We start from the raw sequence: 25,907 nt of genomic DNA, 5'->3' as shown, positions 1-25,907 counted from the left end.
TATAGTTTTTCTCTCTGTTCATACTTTATTTAGATTATCAAAAGACAAATGTATGTGCGGCGAGTTCGGGAGTGCTGCGAAGATGCGCAGGCGTAGAGGGCAGGATTCGAACGCTGCGAGAATGCGTGCCTCCAACTACTGGATAAGTTTGTAAAATCTAGGGAAGCAGGGACAATAATTGCCGACGCCAGTCAACCACCTTACAGCATTTTCTTGCCTTCATTTGTATTTTCTACTTAATTTTGATTTTTGGACTAATGTATGAAATTGCTCCTTTAACCATTTTTTGTGGTGCAAAATTTGAAAATGGCTTTGAAAAACAAACATTTTGAATCATACTTACCTAAGCTTTAGGATATTGTGACCGGATATTGTAACCGATTTTAACAGTGATCTCATCAAATTTCAACAGTAGTGATTGTAGAGATACAACGAAAGTACCCCTAGTTTCCACCATACTGCCGGGGGCTTATTTTGTAAAAAGATATTTCAATACGGGTGCTTGTTCCAGGAGGATGACTTATTTAAAGTGGGCTGATTTAGCAGCTTTTTAGCATTGCTAGGACTCGGGGACGGATTTAGCGGAGGAGGGGGGGTGTAGGGGGTGCGACACCCCCCCAATATTTATGTATCCTTAGGTAAATTTTATTTCATTCAGTAAAAATCATTCGTTGGTACTCAGTAGAAACAAGGTAACGCCAAGATTTTACTTAATTGATTTTCTTATCAGAATTTATCTTCTTATCAGCCGCGTAGCGGTAGGGAGGAATATTCTGAAACGATTTTAAACCTCAAGGATGTCCTCGCAAAATTTTTTTGCTCGCAGGAAACCCTCCTGTATATCCCTAAAGGATGTTAAACAATTTCCCCTCGTTTTGGGGTTTGTATAGAAACGTCCTTCACGTTCTTGAGACAGTCCTGAAAAAAATATAACAACTAGAATGCTAAAGCAGTTCAATCCATGAAAAAACTGGATTCTGAAGTGCTTGTCGGGGATTTTGCTCCAAGGAGGACGGACTTGCTTTAAAACTTTTGAATACTGGAACTGTGAAGGATATAGACAGTTGTAGAATATGGTCAGCCACAAAACGCTTCATATGACTTTGTATAAATGGAAATTGCCACGTAAAAATGTCATAGCTTTTCCAAATGCATTTACAAAATGGGTGTTCGCCCCAATTTCTTAGGGGTCTGGTCAGCGAAAATTTTCTCCTTTTTGCTACACCAATCTTCCAACCCTGGCTACGCCACAGCTTCATATCTTCTTTACCAAATTTTAAAACGGGTGCTTAACACCCCCTCCCAACCCATGCTGCTTTAATCCGCTCCTGCGTAGGATTAATTGCTGCTGCTATCTTCAATTGTTCAGTTTCAAGTGACAACAAAGATAATTGTTTGAAAACAAATGGGTAGGAAGTTCTTCTGTTAAATTCAATTAATTTACTTACTCGGGAATGAAATACCAATGCAACATAAAGAGCGTAAAGCTCCCTCAGAAAAACTGCCATAGACATCAGAAGGTCAGTCATGAGGCTACGTTCCCACATCATCAGAGCGAGTTGGGCCGTTGGTGCATCGGCGCCAATCGCTCAACCTAGAATAAAGGGGTTACTAAGGGAAGTTACACAATAACCCCCAAATATGATTGATAATTGGGAGGGAATGGACAGGAAAAGCCTCTCTTCCCCAGTAATAGCCGATGCACCAGTCCTTCCTAATAGCATCAGAAAGCGCCAAGAAGCAAAAAAGATGCCTCAAGGTATGAGAGGTTCTAACGATGCCATAAAAAACTCAACACGCAAAGTTATACTGAAAAGGCAGTTAGCATAAAGAAACAAAATGAGGGAGGGAGGGCTGGGAAAATACAATAAAACAGCCTAGTTGTATTTTGGCTTCACCAAGCAAGGTGAGACCCACGCTTTGCCAAAACCTTAAATACCCCTAGATTAACCAAGGGAATGAAAACGCCACGAAACACACATCTTACCCTAGTTATACAAATCAAATTCACAGGAGGCCGAAAGACTCCCCGCATTGCCTATAAACTAGTAGACCAGATACAAGAAAAACGCGTGGCACAAGAAAACATAACGAAATAGTAATAACAACAATCTCACGCGATTTAGTTAACGCTCAAAAGCCCCTCGTGAAATTAACTCTGATTAAATTTCATTTAATCATCATTTAACAAGTAAATTGAGCTTATTTTGGGAAGGAAGGTAACTCAGCGGTGGGCTTATTTTTCAATTTTTTTTTTGAGATGGAGCATTATTGAAATCGGGTTTATTAAAAAGGGGCCTTTTTTAAAGGGGGATTCGAGGGAGTAAGGGATTCGTGTCATCCCCAAATTAGCAACAGCAACAACTGTTCTTTGAACCGTGACGACCAGCAGAATTGTCATCCTCATCTGATGCTCATGTCTCGAAGTTCAATTACACAAGGCATTCCTGGAGAAATATAAGAATTTAACCCAATGAAACATTATCAATATACAGGAGTCAGTATGCGACTTTTCGTCGATGAAATGCTGTTCAGAATTCAAAATGCTGGGGTTTGTTAATGGGGAAGAGCCAACAATACACAAAGTGTTTTGAAAAGTTGTTCATTTGGAGTTCGTATTCAAATTCAAAAACAGAGAAAGCATTTGAAGCGGAGACGGTATTTCGTATCTTACCGTTGCCAATAATATCCAAAGAAGATTATGTTCGCTTGTGTTCGTTAGAGGAATTTGTCAAGAAATTTCCCCGGAATGAGTCAACATTTCATCAAAGGTAACAGCAATTTACGTATCCTTGCTGCGCGCTCTTGTTAATTAAGGTGCTAAGTATTCCACAGCTTTTATGTATAAAAAAAACGGTGGTGAATGATTGTAGAATTTAATCATTGAGAAAGTTGTAAAACTCTTCCGCTTTTATCTGTAGGCCCATCGCCTACAGATAAAATTCGTCTATTGTAATGTCAATGACGACGTTACATGTAGCGGTTTTTTTATCTATTTAACAATATTGTGGTGGTGTCAGTCCCTGCTGGAAAAGTTTACGCCGATAATATTTTACAATACCGAGCTCTTCAGAGTTATAAGGAAATAAGCATGTACGAGCATGTGCCGAATTCGATCCTATTTAGTTTCTTTTTGTTCAGACTTTAAGTAGGAGGGTAATCTCATTGTTTTAGAGTTCTTAAGTGCGAAATCATTTAAAAATGTATTTTTCAAATCTCATTGTTTTAGAGTTCCTAAGTGCGAAATCATTTAAAAATGTATTTTTCAAAATTTTTAAATTTTCACTACATAACTGAAAAGAACACCATGAAATACTTCTAAACATGCAATATCAGTGAAATGTGTCAAAAGTTGGTCGTAATATGGCCAAAAAAACATTTGAAGTTTGCAAAAGGTATCCGAGAGAAAGCCAAGCAGTCCACCAAATGTCAATTGGGGTATGGAGGGTGAAAGAAGGGGCAACAACAGTATGTAAAACATATTCAAAGCTGAAGTAGGAAAAATTTATAAAAAAAGGACACGCCAACCAGTGGCATGCACCTAGGGCGATACTTTAGAAGAGAATTGTTTTTGTTCTAAAATAATGGGAAAATCTGAAGTAGGAAAAAATTTATTTAAAGAACATGCTAATCATTAGCAGACACCTGGGGCGATGTTTTGGAAGACAGTTGTTTTTGTTCTAAAACATTGATAAAGTGTGACAACATCTTATCAAACAATAGGCTTCCCCCCAATATTTGACCAAGTATCTGCCCATGACCCTAGTTTTGACCATTTTTGAAAGGACTTAAATTTTAGTATTTTTGTTCTTCAATATGTGATTTATATTGTTCCTTGGCTCATGTTTGCATTCATTGACACAACCACACCAGTATGAAATATAAGGAGCTCTGCTAGGGAAAAAGAAATTTCCAATCAAATTACAGACTTAGCCTACATCCTTTTTTTAATCATCATCATCATCATCATCATAATTCCAATTTTGATCCAGTTTTGTCCACTTTAGAGTGGGTGGCCCAATTTACTTAAAAGTGCTCATAAGTGCATTAAATTCAATGCCATTACAGTGGCATTAATGCCATGTTAAATCAGTTAAAAACAAAACCAATGTTATTGGAATTGATTTGTGATATAAAACTGCTTTTATGTTGACACAAATGTTTAGTTTCATAGCAACCATCAAGGTATATTATTTATTGATATATCTCCATCTCAATTTTGCTTCTTTGAAAAAATGATGGTTTTAAGAATTTTCTTGATAGTGTAAGACCTCTTATCTGCTAAATCATAGAGAATATAGAATGGGACATTCAAATGATGACTAAATAAAAGGGGCGGTTATGTGTCCATGTGATGCATGTGTTAGTAGTATCAAAAAGTAATAGGATACTTAAATTAAAGAATTATGTGGTTGCATTTGATAAGGCTTTACAACAGAAAATGGTCCAGAGTTGCACAGCTTTTCTAAATGTAACCTTGGTCTAATTTTTTAATTTTTTTTCCACTTTGCCTAAATTTCTAACCCAGAAAACAGGGCTCACACACAGCAAAAGCTGAACACTTCAAACAGCCTACAATTGCAGCAACTTTGGAAAACACCCCTTCTTTTTTGGTAAAAAACAATCTCTAATATCTCCTTGAAAGTAATTTCTTCTTATTTTTGGATGACCCCTTAAAATGCCAGAAAAATGTTATGGTTGTTTTTTAATTTATAGGCATACTGGACGGTCTTTCAAACATAAACAATGTCTTGTGGAAATTATATGAAAATCTTTTTTGTTGTTTTTAGTTAATGAGAAAAGGATTGAAAAATTCATTTTATAAAAAGCCTTTTAAGTCCTGAAGGTGTCCCAATACTTTTTGAATGTAAGTGTAGATAAGGCTTGACTATAGTAGGTGTTAGAAAAAAGTTGTCTAGGAAAGTGATGGGACTGTGCAGAAAACCACTCTACAACCTGTTACCTGTCACAGAGAAAATTATCCAGAAGGGACCTTGTTGCCTAAAAGCACATCCTGGCAAGTCAAATAGTGGATAACCCCCCCCCCCCGATTAGAGTATCTGAGTTTGAGATGACTCTCCCCCCCCCCAGGTTGAAGGTTCCCTGCTGCCTGCAACACCCATTCCCAACAGCAAATAAAAACACTTGAAGAGCAACAAATGAAGCAAGGAACCCATCCTGTTATGATGTTTACCAAGAGTGAATGTCATTCCTTCTGTTTTAATATATTCTTGTGTCCTTGTTTTCATTCTTTTAAATCTCCTTTTGAATTAAGTTTACAAATGTTACCATGAGAAAACTAAGCTACTGGTAAAGACAGACAAGGTTGTATTATCTTTGTCACTAATCTTTACCAATTCCTTAAACCAAAAATTTACATTTACTACAAAGCAATGTAGTTTTTTGTAAAAACATTTACGTCAATTTGAAAGGAATAAAATTTTTGGGATATTAATAATGATAGTAATAGTAATCAGAAAAACTGAATATTGTACCTTATTTTAAAAGATTTCCCTTCTCAATATTAATCTTATCCCCCTCCGACAAGGCTTTAAAACTTGTCAAGATTTGTAGCTGCAATTGGTCAAAACCATTAAAACGCTTTTTTATTTTCTGATGTTACTTTCGACCCGCATCTAGGTATACCTTTTCTGTTTACTTTTGGAAAATTTCCGATATTTTTACTCCAAGTAATGTCAGGAGAGAAAGTAATTTAGTATGATTTGCCCCCACTCTCCCATGCTATTTTCAAATAAAAAATTTACAGAAAAAACTTTGGCTTGATTCAACAAAGCAAGGAAAGTTAAATCTTTTTGATAAGTTTCTGAGCAAGAAAACTTTGAAAATTGCTTTAAGTAGAACAGTTGAAGAGTTAACAATATCTTTTTCTAGTTACCTAGCAATGTGTTGGTATGTGAAGCTTTTACCCATGAAAATAAAGTTACCATAGGTCACCAACAGGGGCAGATCCAGAGCAAATTTGAAGGAGGGGCAGTTGGTAGTGGGGCACTGAAAATTTTTTCAGAATAAACAATTTCAGATCTATTTTCAGAATAAACAACATAACTTTCAGGTAATCCTTGAAGCAAATTAACCTATGGGTCTCAGAAACTTTTTCACCTGATTCTCATTCTTCAAAAGTAAGGGGCGCAAAATTTCCAAAAAAGGGGTGCCAGTCATGCTTCAACTCGTCAAGGAAGGGGCAACTGCCCCTAGTTGCCCCCTCTTAAATTCGCCACTGGTCACCAAATAATTTCCCGGGGGCTTATTTCAAAAAAAATTATTTTGAGCTAGGGGCCCAATCAAGGGAGGGCTTATTAAGCAGCAGCTAAATATATTTCTAAGGAAAATTTCTTGTTCTGTTTTAGTATGCCCAGTATTCTTAATATTGGGATATACCTATTGATTTTGAGGCAATATCTTAACCTATTTGGGCTTATTCAAGGGTGAGGGCTTATTTCACAAAAAATACTTTAGGGTTGGGACTTATTTGAGGGAGAAGCTTGGCAGGAGCTTATTCGAGGGCTTGCCATATGTAATTAATTTGTTGACAGGTGTGAAACCAGGGGCAGTAGGACAAATGACCATCCCACTCCGAATAGTAATATAGTTTTTATGTATGTTGAAACAAAAATGGCTCTCCATAGGCCTGATTTTCCAAAGAATGTACGTCACCAGTCATAATTTGATCGCTGACAGTCTTTTCATCCCTGCCATTTTTATTTTCTCACTGTGAAAATTTTCTGTCAGTTTGAAAGACTTGAGTTCAAGTAATAATAAAAATTTCCACTGAACATGATTATCAGCGTCTGGGAAAAAACGCTTAAATTGTCATTTTTTTACTTTATCAGTAGGTGGCTTTGTTTGTATAGCGCCTCTATCATCAGTCAATTTCTATGATTCTGCAAATCTTTGCTCAAGGAATTTCAAATAATAGACCATGCTGTTTACAGTTTATATGCCAGGAAAAGGAAATGATTTGATTTTTAATGGAAAATTCGGCACTGAAAAAATTATGAGCAGAAACCGCAAATTGCTTTTACAGAAGTTTTCGTTCTGTGTAATATGCAGAACGCAGGTTTTTGGACTTTCATAAAAGAGTCTTTTTGTCTAGGAGGAGCACAGTGAATCTGAAAAATAATGGGGACTGTTGCAAAAAGGTGCCTGTTATCTCGAGGCTACTTCAAGAGGGAGTGAAATGTTTAGGGGGGACTGGGCTCTGAAGATGCAATTTTTCGATAAATTCTGACCAAGTCGCAAACGTTCATTGATTTTTTGACAAGTTGGGTGTCAGAGGGGGGCTACAACCCCAAAATGATGGACTGCTTGATTACTTTTTTAAGGCATCTATCGCTGTAACGAGGTTTTGAGAAAAAATCTCTGTTGTTTGCCATTTTGAAGTCTTTTTCTATCAGTAGCCATTTATGTATCCTCCATCGTACACTTCTACACGATATCTTGAAGTTTTGGAAGCATATACAGCAAAATAAAGTAAATTGATAAATAAGCTAACTAGCCTGAGAATACAACTTCTATTTTACATATTAACAGGCACTGCAGGGCGTTGAGAAAAGTGGGCGGGGGGCTAAGGGGGGCTAGAGACCTTTCGGCTCCGCGGTGCCTGATTTATTTTCATATAACTGCGAGAGCCTCAATTTAATTGAATCTTTTGTCTTCATATGACAGATGTACCATTCAACGCCACCGTCATGCCCTCAATCCACTATTCAAATATTCATGGGGGACACCGTTTTGACTTGAAAGCCCTGTGCTTATGTTATTGCAAGGACAATTTGAATGGGTTTGATACAGCTGCAGTAATTATCATGGGAATAGGCCCGAGCTATGCTTTTGCAGCCCAGCATGTAAACAGTTGGGTGTAGTGAAGTAATCATCGAAATATTGATCATTTTTTCCCTCGAATTTGAGAATGGCCAACACCCGCCCGGTCCTCACCTGTTTGTCCAATTGCTTCTCAGAGTCCATCCTACTTCGAAAGGCTACCAGGATCCATATGTATGACATCGACCGGTCTCTCACTACCCTTTGAAATTTTCGTCTTAAAGCTAACTACTTCCTGCTAGCTTGCGATAAATCTCAGCCCTTGGTGTATTCGTGAACACAGAAAACTGTTTCAGTTTATATTTAAGAAATTAGTTTTTGCAAGGAATTAATTTCAAAAACAGGCTCAAAACGTGTGCCTAGGATTCTGCAAAACTCTCCGGTATCCTCTAATTTTTTCCTGTATAACTTCCATACTTATCGAGTCATGCAAAGAAAATTGTTCGTTCTCTCAATCAGCCAATTGGCGGTAGCCTTGAAAGCATCTTTAATACCTTCGAATCATAAGCAATGGTTTTGAAGCTTCGTCTGCTCAGAGACATTCCCGCGTTGTTAGACCATCGACAACTAAATTTTTATAAGAAGCTTTTCTTCTTTTGATCTCTGTCTACTACCTAATATTAAGCTGCGTGTTTGATACCATTTGGCTGCTCATTTCTCATAGTTAACCTTCTATAAAATCGTCTACATATCTAGTGAGTTAAGAAAAGTGGGAATACAACAAGATGATTCTGGGCTGCTGGGAAAAAGGGTAAGGGCTCTGTTATCTCCCACTCCAGACTCATTTTTGAAGCCCCCTCTCTCCAACCTCACTTTTTCTTGATGATCTTTACTAAACTCTACTCTCCTGTCTCTTTAGGTTTACTTAAATATATATAGGGGAATATGAATCAATCTAAAAAGTTTTTGGTGAAATTTTGGCATTTTAAATTGTGCTATTAGGGAGGGAATTTGTTAATTCCTTGTTGAAATTTCGGATATGTAGTTTTACAGCTATCTTTCATAACTTCGTTCCTGAGCAGTTGCTAGTGCGACCAAGTGTTATTTAAAAGCAATCAGTAGATTGAGAAAACATAATTTCCTGTTGTGTGAAATGTTGCCACCAGTCCACGATCGAGCATTCTCCCGTTTACTAGAAATAAGTGATTGTAATCTTTCCGTTCTTCCAATCATAACGTTGTTTCATCAAATCAGGTCGATTATATTTAAGTATTTGTCTATGCATGCTTGCATCGTTGACAAAAATCTAGCACATGGACACTTTGTCCTCGGTTTCAAGCTGGATATTCCATCGAATGCTGCATCAGGCAGACTGTAGTTTCACACATGGATTTGATGCAGGTGTCTAGCTCCCGGTCGGGGGGGGATTTGCTGCCAGAAGCTTATTTCCTTAAACCATCAATTTGATATTCAATATATCTGTATGATCACTTTTCATCAAATTCTTGACTAAACAATGTAAAAGTTGGCTTGTTCTGCGCCAAGACTGCTCAAACCTTCCATTTTCCTTTTTACCTCAATATCAAGACATCCGCGATTCACTGTTATGCAACCCCCCGTGCGTTACCAGTCATCTGCCCATTTTATTAATACGCTTTCTCGATAATTCGCTGGGCAGCAATGCCAGTTGTGCAGGAAGCTGTGGCTGTATGAATACTTATTTCATTTTCTCCGACAAAGTCGATGTATATCAATGAAATCAATCCGAACAGACTGTTCTGTGTTTTCTTCATTTGCGATGATTATGATTGTAAACTACCAGCTTTGAGTTCATGCATTGAATCCATCCATTCATTTCGTTGCTAGGAACGCGTGTAAGTGTTATCTTTACTTCAGCTATTATCTTTTCGTTTAAACTATTAGTAAATCCCTTTAAACAGCATTATGATGTCCTTGCATTTCACACCATTGAGTATTTTAGAATTCTCTCAGTTTTTCACATCGTCTGCAAACAAAGCGTGCGCAACTCGAATTTTCTTGAATAATATTATTTCAGGGCTTTCATTTATCGTTCTGCCAACCTATCAAGATGGTTTATTGATTTCTCGATGATAGCTATTTAATTATACCATTATGTGTTACCCAAAGGCATATCAATAATCATAGTTTATTGTATGTTTAGCAGAGTTTACAATCCAGCCATTTTTTGTTTCATGCCTTTATCCATTAAAGCGTTTTGGTTTGCAATTTAACTACCTTTTCAACAAGCAGTCATTCTGCTAATAATATTTATTAGAAAATAGGTTGTCAATAGAGCTTTATAATTTGATTGTAACAACGGGTGATGCCACTATAAAAAATAATAGATCTTGAGAAAATTTTGTACATTGGTGTATTTGGTTTTCTACATATGATGTGGTAGATTTAAACTGGAAGCCGTTCTCATTTTAAGCAACTGAGCAAGTCACAATATGTTTGTGTTCACTGCTTGTTCATAGAATCAGATCAAGCTGGTGAAGTCAGGTTTTTTGCACAGTTTTTGCAGGTCTTATATCAACTCCGCACGTGCTTTGTTCTATTATGTATCTGGTTTATTTTTCTAACCCTTGAGTACTGAAATCCGCAAGAATAGAACGTTATTATCCAAATCTTCACAAACATTATCTAAGAAATGCTTTAATTTGCAAACATTTTTCTAGACTTATCGGTTGAGACTTCTAAAAAGTCTGCATAATTAAATTGTGTTTGATTTATGCACAATTATCCCTTGCATATCATTATATTGTGTGACAGAGAAAAAAGATCAGCCATCTGTTTGAGTGCAGCTTCTTTTTCATTTATCAAAGAGAAAGTGACTTTGTCTCTTGAGCATGTATACAACTATAAAAACATCCTCTATGTCTATAATTACAAACCTTTCTCTGTTATCCAACCCCCGTATTATATCTTTTGGATCAAATTGAAAAACGGGAGAGCTTCAGAAATAGAGATCTTCAGAATGAGGTTAGACGAATAATCCAGGTAAAAATGGATTGTACGTGACAAATTTCATTACTTTTGATTTTATCTGACAACTTAGACGTGGATAAAGACAATGTTTGTTTGGTATGCTGGGGGGTGAATTTACGTCATTTATTTATACGGAGGCCCTTGAAGGGAGCAGCCAGATATCTGGGTTCAGCGAAAAGTTGAGTAACAAAGAATCAGATGAGGTATGAGCCAGTTGTTGTAGAAATTTTGATTTTTTTCTCCATTTGTTCGTAATGTCATTGAAAGTATCTCGTTGGTGGTAGGTGGGGGTGCAGGCAACCCTTGAAGAACAATGTACTTTTGTTTGTGTAGCCCGATGATCACTTTAAGTGTTGAGACAGCCTAGTGGATGTTTTAAGAAACGAAGATTTTCGCTCGTTAATTATATACAAAATTTTCTCTCCAGAAATTCTGGATCCCCCTTTGTCATTCTCAGTATAGCGATTCGATCACTATTTTCATTATACCAATCAATCTTCGATGTATTTTGCATTCAAACAGCAGCGATTGCTTATACTTTTAAAACCACATTTGCCAGCAGATACAGTTTTTCCTTCTTTCCACTTTTTCAAGACATGAAGCTATTTCTTCTTTTGAATACCTATCACCATTATACCTTTACATTACTTTGTATCATGATCACTCAGTTAGCTATATCAAAGATGGAGCCCAAAGATATCCTTGACGCATTCGGGCTTCTCGAGTTCGGGCTAGCCCCTTAAGATGTATCAGCTTGATATACTGTGTTGGGCCTAGGCTGAAAATAGCAGCATAGCTTGCTCCCCCCCCCTCCCCATAGGATCCATGTGATAAGTTCTCTGAATTTTTAACATTTATCTGTTATTTTTCTGACGTCTGTTGATATTATTGAAGCCAGCAGCTAAGTAAATAACCTCCTGAAACCATAGTCAAAGGGAACTAGTTGTTTTATAATATATATATTTGCTTGCGGCAAATTACCAATCAGAAGAATAGAAACCTTCTTGTTTACGATAAAGCCATACTAATATGGCTTTTATTCTACGAATTCGTACTTCATATTTGTGTTTGCTGTTCCATGTTGTGTATTGTCGTTTGAGTTGTTTATCCTCTCGTTTCTGCAAATATGTTTGTCCTTTTAAGTACCGTGATTCTGCTTGCAAAAATAAGTTATTCGCCATGTTAAGTTATTACCTTATCATCAATTTCGAGAGAGGAAGACCCGCAAACGAAATAAATCATTGTAATTAGGTTTCATTACATACTTGAATGATTAAACATTACTTTGTTCTAGAATTTAGGCAAAAGTAGCTTTGTTTTGATGTGAAATTGGAGGATTAAAAATTGATTTTTGTTTATATAAAAAATTTCTGTTTTTGTTCAGGGGCTTGGGGTGAGTGAAATTTACCCTCATTTCATAATGGCGCTAGTAATAGGGGATCTCTATAGAGGGTATTCTAGAATGCTCGTTAAAAATACCCTAGATATACTATAAACTTCACATAAAGCTTGACAGATTGTCAGTTTGCTTTAACTGCAAGCCTCAACTTAGCTGTAAGGAACCTAGAGATTTTGTGGAGAGAGTGGATGGATAATTTTTGCTCTTGAGTCAATTTTGAAATTCTCAGACTTGAAGAAGGTGTTCAGAGAAGGGGTGCATATATAATCATGTATTGAATATGATGACGTCACTTCAATTGAAATAAGAAAAGTCCACTCCAAAATCTGTCGGTAATGCACAATCGATGTAGATTTTCGATGTATGCACAAAAGAAATACCTTTTCGAAAGAGGTCCTCAAAGCACTTAACTTTTGTTTTGTGGCTGATTACTGTTACCTGCAGTTTGCTTTTTCTTCGTCTAACTGAGAATAGGATTGGTGGTTTTATGCAAATACAGGCGCCTTTCGGTTCTACTGTTGATCCAATCTTGCAAAACCTGCGGAACAGCAGCTGTTGAATTGTATATTTATAAACAAAAATCTTGATAGTAAACAAGAAGTTAGCCAATTTAGGCCCACTTTGATCGGATTGTGAATGAGGATTTCTGCAGCTCAAGCTTCTTGATAAAAAATTTCATCTACCCATCTTAAAATTTGGTTGTAATAAAGGCTGTGTCTTCTTGCATTTTCTGTTAAAGACTTCTGATTTCGGTCAGTTTGTGAATCCTAAATTACTAACATGATCTCGAAATTCAAGACTTCTAAGCATGGTGATCTTGTTAAATCTGAAAAAGTGCCTTCGACTTTAATGATTGAGTTATTTTCCGATTAATTAAACTATATTTGTTAGGTTGAGTTAATAATATTAATCAAGATCTTGGAATTTTGTTGTACTGAGTTATTCGATTTAATTAGGCCTAGCCAGAAAGGATTTTTAAAGTTCACATTCTAGCAGGCATTCACTGTTTCGGCTTCAGGTTTCTGAAATTTGAGATTATTTCCCAAACGAGGCTGATTCAAAATTATGTTATGTAGCCTCTTGCTCTCGTGAAGAGAAATGAACTCAGATATGCTGGTATGCCACATGGGATATCTTTCTATAATGCTCAGAGTTCTCGCCATACAAATGCCAGTAGTGAAATATTTTGGCGAGGTGCTAATAGCACATGTTTGTGCAATTAGCTCAGACACGAAAGGGAATTGTTTCCCCAGGCAACATTTCACAATCACCTCATAGCATATTGCCATATAACACTTTCTTATAAAGGACTGGAAAATATTTCCATAGCGACAGATTTGCAATAAAGCTATCTTTATAATTCAAATCTTTGTGTAAATTTTTGTCTACCGCAATAGGAATTTGCTGCAGGATAGCAATAGAAGATTGAACGAATTTATTCGATCCTAATTTTAATAAAAAATCATATTTGCAGTTTCAATAGGTCCTTTCTGTTACCTGTTATTATTTGTTAGCACAGCTGCTTATATTAATTGCTGCACAGTGGATCCTTCTTTTACCAATTTTGATTAAAAATGTCCTATAACTGAATCTCTTAAGTTGCTGAACATTCTGTTGTTGAATGGATTGTTTCAAGGCTTGTAAAATCGAGAGCTAATTCTGTATTTTATGGTATACAAGGTCTATAGTAGCTGAGGTTTGCGTGTTTTGATAAAGGGGTGAACAAGTCGCGTTTTTCTAGTTCTAGATGTATCAAGATTTTAAAGCTTGGCAGTTTGAAAGGATATTTGTAAAATCGCAAAATAAGACAAACGTTTATTTACGCTGCGCCGTATTGTTGGCTTTTTCAACACAACAGGAGCGAGTTGTGAGCCTTTGATGCATTATGACGCCTTGCTAAAAATTCAATAATAGATTCTTTAAGATTTTGCTTTCCTTCTTCTCTTTCTGGAATTCTGTGATTATCATTTCGGGCTGTTTCTCATAATCCAATGTTTAGCTTTTGGTTCCTGTTCCATAGGTTGAGTCGACCACTCTGCAACTGCCATCATCCTCATGATTTTGATAATAATTATAATCATCGTTGGTATTGTCGTTTAGTCGGTGTCATAAATAGTCAAAAAAAGACCCGCCAACTATCCCGGTCTTCAGCCCTACGCTTGATATCTCTATGTTTCTGTTCTGCCATTTTCTTTCCTACGCGAATGATCGAACACTGCCATTATCTTCCTTCCTCAGCTCCCTTTGCCGTTTAGCCTCCCTTCGATTACATCAGTTAGTAGTCAATGATATATATGCATATATATATATGCGCCTCTATATTATTGTTAGTAGTCCCTGGTGTCTCATTGTGTGACCGATCCACTTCTTCTGCCGGTTATATGGCCGGAATCAATGTTCTTTTCTCTCCAGTCCTTCGCAATACGTTCTCTTTTGTAACTTTTTCTGTCCTCATCTTCTCTATTCTCCTCCAAAACCACATCTCTGCACTTTCCAATCTCTGTATATCCTCTTTTTTCAGTGATCGTTATAATAATGTCATTGGTGTCATAAGCAGTCAACAAAGACGACAATCTTGTTTTCCTATTTTAATCTACCACTTCTACTGGAAGCATTCCCAACTCCGTAAAAAAGTATCTTTGTTAAAAACGTTGTTGGCGCCTTTTGCTAGTTACAAAGATTGAACAATTGTTTTAACATATTTCTGTGGTAAGTGTTATGTAAGAAAAGTTGATAATGCTGCCAGGAATTTAGCTGTTCGATAGTCGGCTCTTTTTGCGCCTACTAAATTGCGGTCAGTGGATTCTTAGGCTCTTAGGTTTATAAAGGAGAAAATAGCTTCGGCTACCCGATGCTATTTTTTTAGTTCTGTTATCTCAACTCTACCTGGGAAACTTAATAGGAATGTCAGGATTTGACTTTGCGAGGGAGAAAGGTTCCTGGAAAGAAAAGATGAGGCAACGAGCATTGAAAAAGCTTGCTCGAAAATCACGTTCTGTCTGGTTTCGACCTGGTAGAAGTAATACCTGCTGGTCCATTATCATTAACGGCATATCATTGACGAGAATAATGCTTTGCGCTTGCGCAGTATCTGCAATTTTGTGTCGGTGAAGTGAGGCTATTTTTGTTTGCGTTTATATGAGAAAAAATAGCCCCACCAAGCCGATATATAGGCTCGCTCAGGTGAGATATCAGCAGTCAGAAATAACCCCACCTGGGTGATATTATTTGCGACACTCATATAAACGTAAACTGAGAATTATATTCCCTTTGTATAGGATGCCGATATCTCAGTTTGGAAAATAACCTCAGGTAGCCGAGGCTAATTTCTCCATATAAACAGAGCCTTAGTAAGTTTCGCTTTGGGCCTTTAATCAACTCAAGCTTGGCATGCGACCAGAACGGTTGAGTTTGCTGTGAAAAAGATTTCGTGTCAAAAGTTTTTATCAGGTTGGAAGCCACTTTTTACTATTTTTTCGGCTTTTCAATATCAGCCTTATCATTTTTCATTTTATTTTGGAATCATTGTTTTGGATTCTTAGGTTAAACTTATCTGGATCTCGATACTGAGGCTGCGTTTACATGATACCGGATTCATTTCATACCGGATTCATTTCATACCGGATTCATTTTATATCGGATTCGCTGCATCATTGGTTTAATACCAGATAAGGCTTTTGTTTACACGATAGTAGTTACTGAGCGAGAAATTGAGCTGTTGCTAGAGACCGTGAGATCGCATGCAGCGAGTTCTCAATTCAAGGGGAAAGGATGGGAGAGTGTGAAGTCTTCTTAAAGATAAGGAATATCTTGAAAAACAGATCCATGAAGTGGCTATTTATCTGAAAAATGTGTGCAAGACCAATTACTGTGGTAAAGAAAAATTTCTCTTTATCTTCATCCATCTTTTTTTCTTGATAATGAAACCACAATTTGTTGAAAAAACGCGCCAAACGTGGGGTTGAGACCACAGGGATTGTAACTGAAGATGCGGAGCAAGTCCGGATTCGAGCGTTTACACGAGCACTTTACCCAATCCGACACATGTCGGATTGGTCTCATGCCACTTTCGTAGCGGAGTGATTTCACTCCTCAAAAGCGGAGCGATAGCATTTCGGATTGGGTCCTCATCGTGTAAACAGAAGGACTATCTGATATGAAACGAATCCGATATGAAGTGAATCCGGTATCGTGTAAACGGGACCTGAGATATGGGAGAATAAGGCTATTCTTGCATAAAGAAACTAAATTTAGGCCTAGTCTAAAAATCGAAAACTTTAGCTTATTCAAATGAATGTTGCCTGTTAGTTGTTATATACGTATATCAGAACTGTGGCAACATTTTTCACCAGGTTTTGCCTGGATACCGTTAAAATTTATTTCGGTTGGTTAACTACATTGCGTTATCCATTCCTTGGTTTTTAGGTGCAGTTATTTTAACGTACTGCTGTTGCAAAAATTGTATTCGTCAACAGTTTCTGTGGAGCTGGGCAGTTCTCCTGATCGGACATAAACTGTACAAAAACATATGTTAGGGTGTATGGGCATTGATGTTGTCCTATTGCGAAGAGCGCACTTTGGGAAAAATGGCTGTTTTTTAAAATGTGAAAAGTAGAGGCCTTTTTCACCCGTTTCGATACCCTTTTGTATTACCCTCGTTATTCAAACCTCTGAATTCTCGTTATCATATCGACTCTAATTATATTAGAAAATAATCAAACACATATCACTTTTGCTCAGGGACGCATTTAAGCAACAACGATTGGGGAGGGGGGGGGGGGGTTAGACACTTATTGGATTTTTGTTCCACACCCTTCAGGTCGCTGGCAAATGATGGAAACTTCCATTATTAAAATTCTGTTTTTAACTTTGGTAAAGAGGATAAGAAGATTAATAAAGTAAATTCTTGGCGTTAATCTGTTACTAGTGACTACCAAAATGTTTACCGACTGGAAGCAAAATTTACCGAAGGACACGTCTATGCTTTTGCTGTATGTACTCTGATCATCTGAGGTTTCATGTTATTTCATTTTGGATCTGCCTTAGGCTTACTTTTGCACAGATATTGCATAGCCAGTAGCAAACACTTGAACGGCTGTTACAATAAACTTGAGTGTGCAGCTGTTAAACAAGAGAATAATTCTCGCCTAGAGTCAATTCGTTATTGTTTTCGTTCTCTGCCCATATTGGCTTTTTCAACTCAAAGAGATCGTATGCAATAAATATTTACATGCTGGCAAATATTATTGCGACGAAAATTGACTCTGGCAAAAATTAAGCTTAATTTTTTTAAAGATAAAGTCATCTGATTTGTATAAGATGAAATAATCGGTTGTCTGACCAGTAATTATTTTTCAAATTTTATATTCGGTTTAAAACTAAAAATTTAAAGTTATTTTGATACCGACTACATTATTGTACAAAATAAACTGTTGTCAAAATTCACCTCTGAGAAAATCAACTCAAATCATATCGCATTTTTTAGAAAAATACTGTTGCATTCATTTCATCAGTCGCGAATGTGGTACAATATGCCTGTGTTCATGATGAACAGCCCTGTAAACACACACTGTTTAAAAGGTCAATGAAAGAACTATTGTCTCTGTCAGCTGTTTTTCTGGCCTTTACTCCTGAGGGCCAAGTTGGACTTGATAATAGCGGAAAGAGTGGTTGATATATTAATTTGATATTAAATAACTTCATAAACGAGAGATCCAGAATTAACTCAGTTTGTTTAATTTATATGCAAACCATACACAGCTGTCCCGCTCCTCCACTGCATTTCAATTAGCAATTTTTAGATTTCTTGGTGAAGATACCGACATGAAAACCCTGTACCTTTCCCGGACCATTTTCCGTGTAATTTATTTGTCATATTGCTGAAGCAAGTGTTTACTTTTCAGGCGAGATGCATCAATTAACGCGACATCTTGATTGGATAATACCAACATTTGTTGCCAGTCTTGTGACATTGATAAGCTTTGTTGCTTTGTGCACTTATTGTTTCAAGAGGAAGAATAAAGAAAACGAAGAAGAAGAAGAAGCTGAAGAGGCCTATCGACCGGAGAAGAAATTGCTTTCTTCGCAGAAGGAGCCTGAACTTTTCCCCACTTTGAATGTCCCTCCGCGAGCCGAAAATGCCTTTTCCTTACCAGGAACACCGAGCAAAGTGCCAATACGAGAACCTGGGTTTGGCAAGCGTAGCGTCAAATATGGTGCCGTGACCCCTTCAATGTCACCCGTCTTTACCGAATTCAAAGTGCAGCCACCCTCCAGAGAAACGAAAGGCATCCTCAAAGGAGCCGAGTCTGGTTTATTCGGCAGTGCTGGGCAGTTAGACATACCAGCAGAACCAGAGCCGCCGAGTGGTGATGCCGCTGAAAAGTTAGGCACGCTTTTTTTTAATTTATGCTATAATGCCGAAGATTTGATTTTAAAATTGTATATACAAAAGGCTACTGGACTTGCTGCCAAGGATATTTCAGGGACAAGTGACCCGTTTGTAAAAGTCTTGCTTCTTCCTGACAAGAAACATAGACTCGAGACTCGTGTTAAACGGAAAAACCTTAACCCAGTTTGGAACGAGGCTTTCACATTTGAGGGATTCCCCCACCAGAAACTTATGCAAAGGACTCTTTACTTGCAAGTTCTTGATTATGATCGCTTCTCAAGGAATGATCCGATCGGAGAGGTTGAATTGAACTTAGCAGATGTCCACTTGCAGGCTGAGCCAGTGCCCTATGTGAAGGAGCTAAAGCCATGCAGACGGAACCCCGTAAGTGATTACCAATTTCTAGTTGTAGCAAAATGATTTATTTTGATTTATTTTTGCCATTATTTAGTATTAAAGCTTTGTTGCATGCAACACGCCATCGTGTGGTGTCTTTCTGAATCAGCGTCGTTATGTTAAGAATTATCTGAAGATTGACTTACTTTTTTGGTAATCTGAATTAACAAAAAAGCATTGCATCATCAACTTTTACTCAAGTGATATTCTAATGTTGTGATATTCTAATTATTTGAGCAGATACTGTGACATTTTTATATTTTTATAAAGTCGAGTGCTTTAAGCATTCATCTCCTTTATGCGTAGATATTTTGACGAGGGATCGATAATCTTAAAATGCTTTTAACGAAAACTTTTTACAACATACAAGTTTGATTGAGACCCATTTGCCTTTTGGAATTTATTGAGACCCCTTTTGGAATTTGTTTTGGAGTGCTGAGGGCTCCCAGCCTTTGTCACTTTCTTTATAGTTTCATTATATCTTTATATTCTTTATATTCTTTGATAAGGCTATGACCTTACAGCACAATCGCTGCCAAAAGTCTTGGAACACTAACGTAGGTTTTCAAAGGCAAATTCAGCCACCCCCCTCTCCCACTAGGAACAATGTTGATTTACTATAGAAAAAAGAAAGGGGTTATGGAGTATGTTTTTCTTGTGGCTTGTTTGATATTTTTCTATAATTTCAACATAGTTTTTGGGGGAAAGGGGGACGGAAGTAGTAGTATTCGAGAAAAAAATGAAAATAGAGAAGCATAGCGCAGAGTGTTGTGTGTTCCAAGTAATTTTGGCAGTGATTGAAGCAGTAAGGTTTTTGCTTTACAGCATCTTTCACAAGAAGTGACACCTTTTTTCACAGTCACAACAAACACATTAAGAGCAATAAATTTAAATTCACTCTTGTTATAACTGAAGAATATCATTGCTCCAGCCAGTTCTCAATTTTTAGAAAAGATTCAATTTGGTTAAGTTTATATTTAATTCCAATACATACAACTCCTCATAAAACAGATTTATACATTAACTGATTGAACAATAACAGTATAGACAATATAAGAGAATGATTAATTCTAATACAATATAATATAAAATAAGAAATAAGGAAATAAGATAAACGGAGGAAAGTACATAAAGATGGGAACCCTTTCAATAGTTATATTATTAGAGGAAAGAACACCCCCCCCTCCCTCTGTTTGAACTCATCTCCTCAATTTACATTTCACTTCTCTTTTAAGGTCATGATTGAGAATTGTTTTTTGTGCTTCTAGGTTTTTTACTGTAATTTTTAACTGTCTACCTTTCTTTGTCCAAATAACCACTTCTCTCATTTTCAGGATTACTTAGGAGATCTACTTATTTCAATGTGCTACAATCCGACTCAAAGTCGAATTACAATTGTTGTTATGAAATGCAGTAACGTCAAAGTGATGGACATAACAGGAAGTTGTGGTATGTTTTCTTCCAAGAATTATCTTTGCTTATTGTGCCCATGGTTGAGAAATGTCATCGACAATTTCAAACTGGTCGGCGTAGAATACACAGGAATAAATCTCCCACAATCCCTTAAATCCATCCGTTTGCAAGCCAACCTTTGAATAGCAAGATAATGTATCAAGGCTATACACGATTCGCCACTGCTGCTTCTATTTCTCTTCGTGCGGTTGTAAAAAATAATTTTTGGCTTAAGATAAGGCCAACCTGAAGCAATATTTCCGTTTTGAAATAGAGGGTGTTATTTTTAATTGAGAATTTGAGACATTATATGCAATCTGTTGGCCAAATTTTACCGGCCTATCTTCGGCAATGAACAAAGGCTTTTAATCCTGGTGCAGTGGGTGGCAACTTGGCTCAATAACAATAATTTTAGGCTGGGAAAACAGTCTCTAAAACTTTTAAAACGAGCATCACTTCTATCCAGGCAGCACTGGGCTTTTTGAAGGGGGCTGGCTACTTGCAGAACCTTGATCCCACCTCCTTAAGGCCTCTACAACATCATTAGCTTTGGAGCCACTACCTTGTAGTTGTATCCATTAGGCGTATTTTTTAGATACTTATTTGCAGTGAGTGTATTTTGTTTACCATCTCCTGCAGAGGAGGATTTGTCCCAGAAAAGAGGGTGAAGCGGATTTCACCCCATTGAAGAATCTTCCAAGTGTTTGATATAGTAGTGTTTCCAGGAATTTTTGTGTTGTAGAATCTACTCGATAAATCTACTTGGATTCTTGCTTTGCAAATTAAACATTTGAATGGAAGTGCAGAGAAACTTTAATTAATAGATACTCTCAATAGCAGACACCCCCAAACAATGGTCAAGTAGATTGTTTCTTTTATTTTTTATATATGTTTCAAGTCAAATATAGATAATCTCCAAATAACAAATATTAATTACAACGTTCTGTAGCAACTTTGGTCCATCAAGTATCATTTCCTCTTTTGAATTTCTGGTATGGCTTTGGCGTCAGAATGTCTGTTTATTTTATTTTAACACTAAGGTAGTTGCCTCTGTGACCCCCATATCTATGACATTGTTAATTGCAATGGAAACTGTGTCAGGGGGCTGAGTGAGGGGACTCAGGGGGCTATGTACAGAAAATACAGCATTGTATGTATTGCAATAAAAGTCACCCTTTCCTATTTAACATTACTATTTTTTGAGAAATTCTTTGCTGGAGTTCCCATTGCTGTTTTTATTGCAATACACCCCTGAATGTATCAAATGTTTTTTCATTGCAGATCCATACGTAAAAGTTTACCTGAAGTATGGTGGCACACGTATTGATAAAAAGAAGACAGCAATAAAGAAACGGTGCCTGAATCCTGTTTGGAACGAGGTATTTGACTTCGATGTGCCAATTGATAAGATCAGAGACATTTCCTTTGTTTTTACTGTTATGGACTTTGACCGTATCCTTTCAAATGAGGCTATAGGTCAAGTGATCATAGGTTATAGGACAGCTGGCTCGTCCTTAAAGCACTGGACCGATATGATGAACAATCCAAGGAAGCCTATCGCGATGTGGCATAAGATTATCAAGTATTGAGCGATAACATTTTAAGAATCCTTTTATGATGTGAGCAAAACCTCTGCGCCCCCTTAGCAAGAGATATGATTAGTTTTCACTTTTTTGAACAATTGCTTTGCACTCAAGGAGAGTTTGTGTTCAGACATGATGCAAAAACTCCCGTTGCACGTGACTTCTAAGTGTAGAATTCAAGTCTGTTGTGTGTTTTACATGTTGTGTATATTTAATGCACCTTATGTGCTGGGTGCACGTTTTTTAGATGTCTGATACCTCTGACTGCTTGTGTTTGTTAGGTTGTAGCTTGCTTCAATTGATAGATTCAATCGGGCGAAGTTAGGGTTCAAGTGAAACATTATTAGGATTGCAAGGGTAGGCCTCCAAACCAATTGGATTTTGAGTGCGTTTGAGTTTAAACTTTTGCTAAAAGTTTCTTTATTTTCTATCTACACAAATTGAGCATCAACAAATGCAACACGATCAAGTCACCAAAATCTTTCTTTAAAAAACTGCCTATACCAAATTACCTTTCCATGCCCTGATTTTCAGACTATAGAATTTTTCTATATTGTGGTATCTATATAGAAAAATTCGGTTTATTGCATCTTAGGCAGAAATTCCAACAGCCAGTAACTGAATCAGCAGTCTAAACTCTTCGCTTCTAATTTTTTTAATATTCTTGTTTATTTTGGTTTCATCGCATAACAAGCTTGGCTTAATTTTACATACAGCACAACAAATATTCTACATACAGCACCCACACATACACACACACGCGCACCGACACACAATCTTAATAATTCTATTGAATTAGCTGTGTCATTGAAATTACCTACTATTTAATACGAAATATAATGTGTTGCGCTAGTGGTTGGTGCTTGATATAATACCATTTTCTTCCCTGGCAATTGACCTGAATGTACCTTCATCTTCTAACGGGCTGGCCTTTAAATATTTTGCAACAGTATTAGTCTTCAGTTTTCCTTACAACAAGTTATTGACAACATTGCAATACCTTTTCAACACTCCGCAACAACTTCTCTGTTATTATCAATGAGAAAAAAGTTCGTTAGAATTTCAATTGCATGCTATTCTAGTAGAAGTTGAAAATAATATTTTAAACAAAGGAATAAATTTCTTTATATTTTCATGGATGCAGGATGTGTTGATTGAGGGTGTTTGTTAACTTATTTAGCCCACAATGGGATTTTAAGTTCGATTATTTGGTATTGTTTGGGATTAAGCCTAATACGAATAATCTTATACCTCAACCGTAAAGTACACAAAACCACACCTTCACTGGTAGTTTTGAAAATATACCACGTATGACACGCGGCATTCTATCATACTTCGTCCTCCTAGTAACATTATTGTACAAGAATTACTGTTACTTATCAGTTTTTGCCAAGCAGATACCAAACTTTGAGAAAATAGGAAGGCCACCCGTTCCTCTCTAGTTACTTATTGACTTATGTGGGAACTTAAAGCATGCAGTTATTTCCAGGGGTGTAGTGATATCAAAATAATAAGGGGGCTGTTCACATAATGTTGCTAAAAACAGTAGCAAAAGTAATTGGTTATATATGGCATTAACAAGGGAAGCTCAGTCCTCCCTGGATTTTGGTAATTTGCAGACCCTTCATAGCGCCGCTAGCTCTGTGGGCCAAAAGGTAATTTCTCGTTCTCAAGAAGCTCAAATGGTAATCGATGGCACCTCACCACTTTCTCCATCCTTTGATAACTCACACCACCTCTATTCACAAAAAATGGCAATCGTCTTTGATAAATAATGAATGTATTTCAATTGGATTTTGGTAATACGAATAATTTGTATAATTCTTATGAATTAATGAAATTGAGAAATTTTGGTTTTAAGGTAATGAATAAAGATGCCTATCGATGTGTAGATGGCAACGTTGGTTTTATGAATAAACATTGGTTCAACCCTGATAATTATACTTGTGTCATTTTTGTATATGAAACTACACGCTTGGATACCATATTTCTGTACATCTGAGAATCTGAATAGCAACCTTAAAGGTAGTCTGTCCCCTGTTGTTCTCAGAATCATGACCACGATTTTCATGCATCGTTGGCTGAATGCACAAATAACCAATCAGAATGAAGAACGACCACAGTGTCCTCTCTCTGAGCGGGTTGATGTGAATTTTTTTGGTTTCAAACGTCCAAATCTGTTTCAATGATACAAAGAGGCATAATTATGACACAATTAGGCATAATTATTCCTTGTCAATGTCGTTCACCTTTGATTGAGTTCCTGCTTTTTTATCAGATAATCACTAGCGATCGTTTTGTAAAATGTCTCGTATGTTTAATGTTACTTATTTTTAGGATACGTGAAAAATAATGCCCGTTTAGTAGCATTACTGCCTGTGTAAAAGCTGCAGTTTGAGACACAGCTTCTGCAGCATTAGTAAGTGGGAGTCTCCACTTGGAGCACTGAGCAACAATTCTAAAAGCTTTGCTCAGAAATACCTCTATATTTTTTATGGTGAGATGGGTTAGAACGTAAAATGAGCGTTCATCCCATAAAAGATGCTTGTTTAATTGGGCCCTTTTCTATATAGCATTCTCTGCAACATCAATGTGCCTGCCAGTCGCCAGCAGCGAAATACATGGCCTTGATCTTCTAGCCATTGCTTGAATTTTTATAACAGTCAGCGGCAGCCTATCATCTTGAATCAACTGTTTCAAGGGGTTTCAATTTCTGTAAAGTGTTTCTTCAAACTCATCTATGTCATTATAAAAATATGCTATGCTGGTGTCATCAGCATAGATTGCTACTTTGCTGTCTTTAGAGAAAACATTAAGTAGATCACTCATGTATTTCAAAAATAAAAGGAGCTTAGGCAGGATCCTTGAGGAACTCCACATTTGATTTTTGCTCCCTACTAATTCTGTAAATTAGTAGGGTTTCAATTTCTGTAAAGTGTTTCTTCAAACTCATCTATATCATTATAAGAATATGCTATGCTGGTATCATCAGCATAGATTGCTTCTTTGCTGTTTTTAGAGAAAACATTAAGTAGATCACTCATGTATTTCAAAAATAAAAGGAGCCTAGGCAGGATCCTTGAAGAACTCCACATTTGATTTTTGCTCCCTACAAAAGGACACCTTCTATTCTTAAATATTTTTGCCAGTTTTCAATGACAAATCCATCTTAGGCCTTGACTTCGGTAACTTTTCCATTCATGTCATTTTTTTACATAGACGCTTATTGACAAATGTAATATAAATTTAGACAACTTTTGTCACTTTTGTGACTTATTTTAGAAGAAGACGTTTTCTAATCAAACGTTTTGTTTAATGTAGACATCCTTTTACTTCAAGGGAATATGTTCATAAAAGACAGAGGTAAAGTTAGCTTTTTTGGTTGCAAACTCACAGAGATACGTGAGTTTACTCATCGAACAGCTATCTCTTTATTTGTTGTTTTTCCTCATGTTATGACAATAATATGTGTTTGTTGCTTACAGGATGTTTTACATTGTAACTTTTGCATCAAGTTTAAAATCAACAGAATTAGTGTAAGGATAATATGGTTTTCGAATATGTCTTGGTTTGTTGGTTTTTGTATAAATCTTTCAATTATAACACACTTCCCTGAACATTACTGTTTGATTGGTGTACCGGAGAATCGGTCTGTGAAGGGAAATTAACGGAAACATCTTTGATTTTCGAAAATTGCGAAGGCGATCTGTGGAAGAAGACGTCTGTATTCCTGGTTCTTTGTGTCTTGTTTTATCAGTGTTATTGGACTTGTTTTCTCCTTCTTCCGTTTTTTCCGCGAGAGATGTTAAATCTGTACTTATGACTGAGGTAAAACTTAGAGAAAACTCATTGGATTATTGTTAACATAACGCATTCAACATAAACAAATGTTAAC

At 36.7% G+C, this 25,907-nt stretch overlaps 1 protein-coding gene across 2 annotated transcripts; it reads left to right on the top strand.

The window, feature by feature from the left end:
- Positions 1-2,361: 2,361 nt before the first annotated feature.
- Positions 2,362-23,953, top strand: LOC135696219 (synaptotagmin-7). 2 transcript variants are annotated; one of them, XM_065215532.2, is made up of 4 exons: positions 2,362-2,771; positions 18,094-18,965; positions 20,312-20,426; positions 21,711-23,953. In XM_065215532.2, exons 1-4 carry the CDS (start codon positions 2,750-2,752, stop codon positions 22,016-22,018), a joined length of 1,317 nt encoding a protein of 438 aa, XP_065071604.1. In that variant the 5' UTR covers positions 2,362-2,749; the 3' UTR covers positions 22,019-23,953. The 2 variants fall into 2 exon arrangements, with proteins under 2 accessions (XP_065071604.1, XP_065071613.1); XM_065215541.2 differs by lacking the exon at positions 2,362-2,771 and adding an exon at positions 2,792-9,656.
- Positions 23,954-25,907: the final 1,954 nt, after the last annotated feature.

This window comes from Rhopilema esculentum, chromosome 17 (genome assembly GCF_057945365.1).
Source record: "Rhopilema esculentum isolate cy_ngs chromosome 17, ASM5794536v1, whole genome shotgun sequence".
Taxonomy (NCBI): Eukaryota; Metazoa; Cnidaria; class Scyphozoa; order Rhizostomeae; family Rhizostomatidae; genus Rhopilema; species Rhopilema esculentum.
This window is presented reverse-complemented; position numbering and strand designations above follow the sequence as displayed.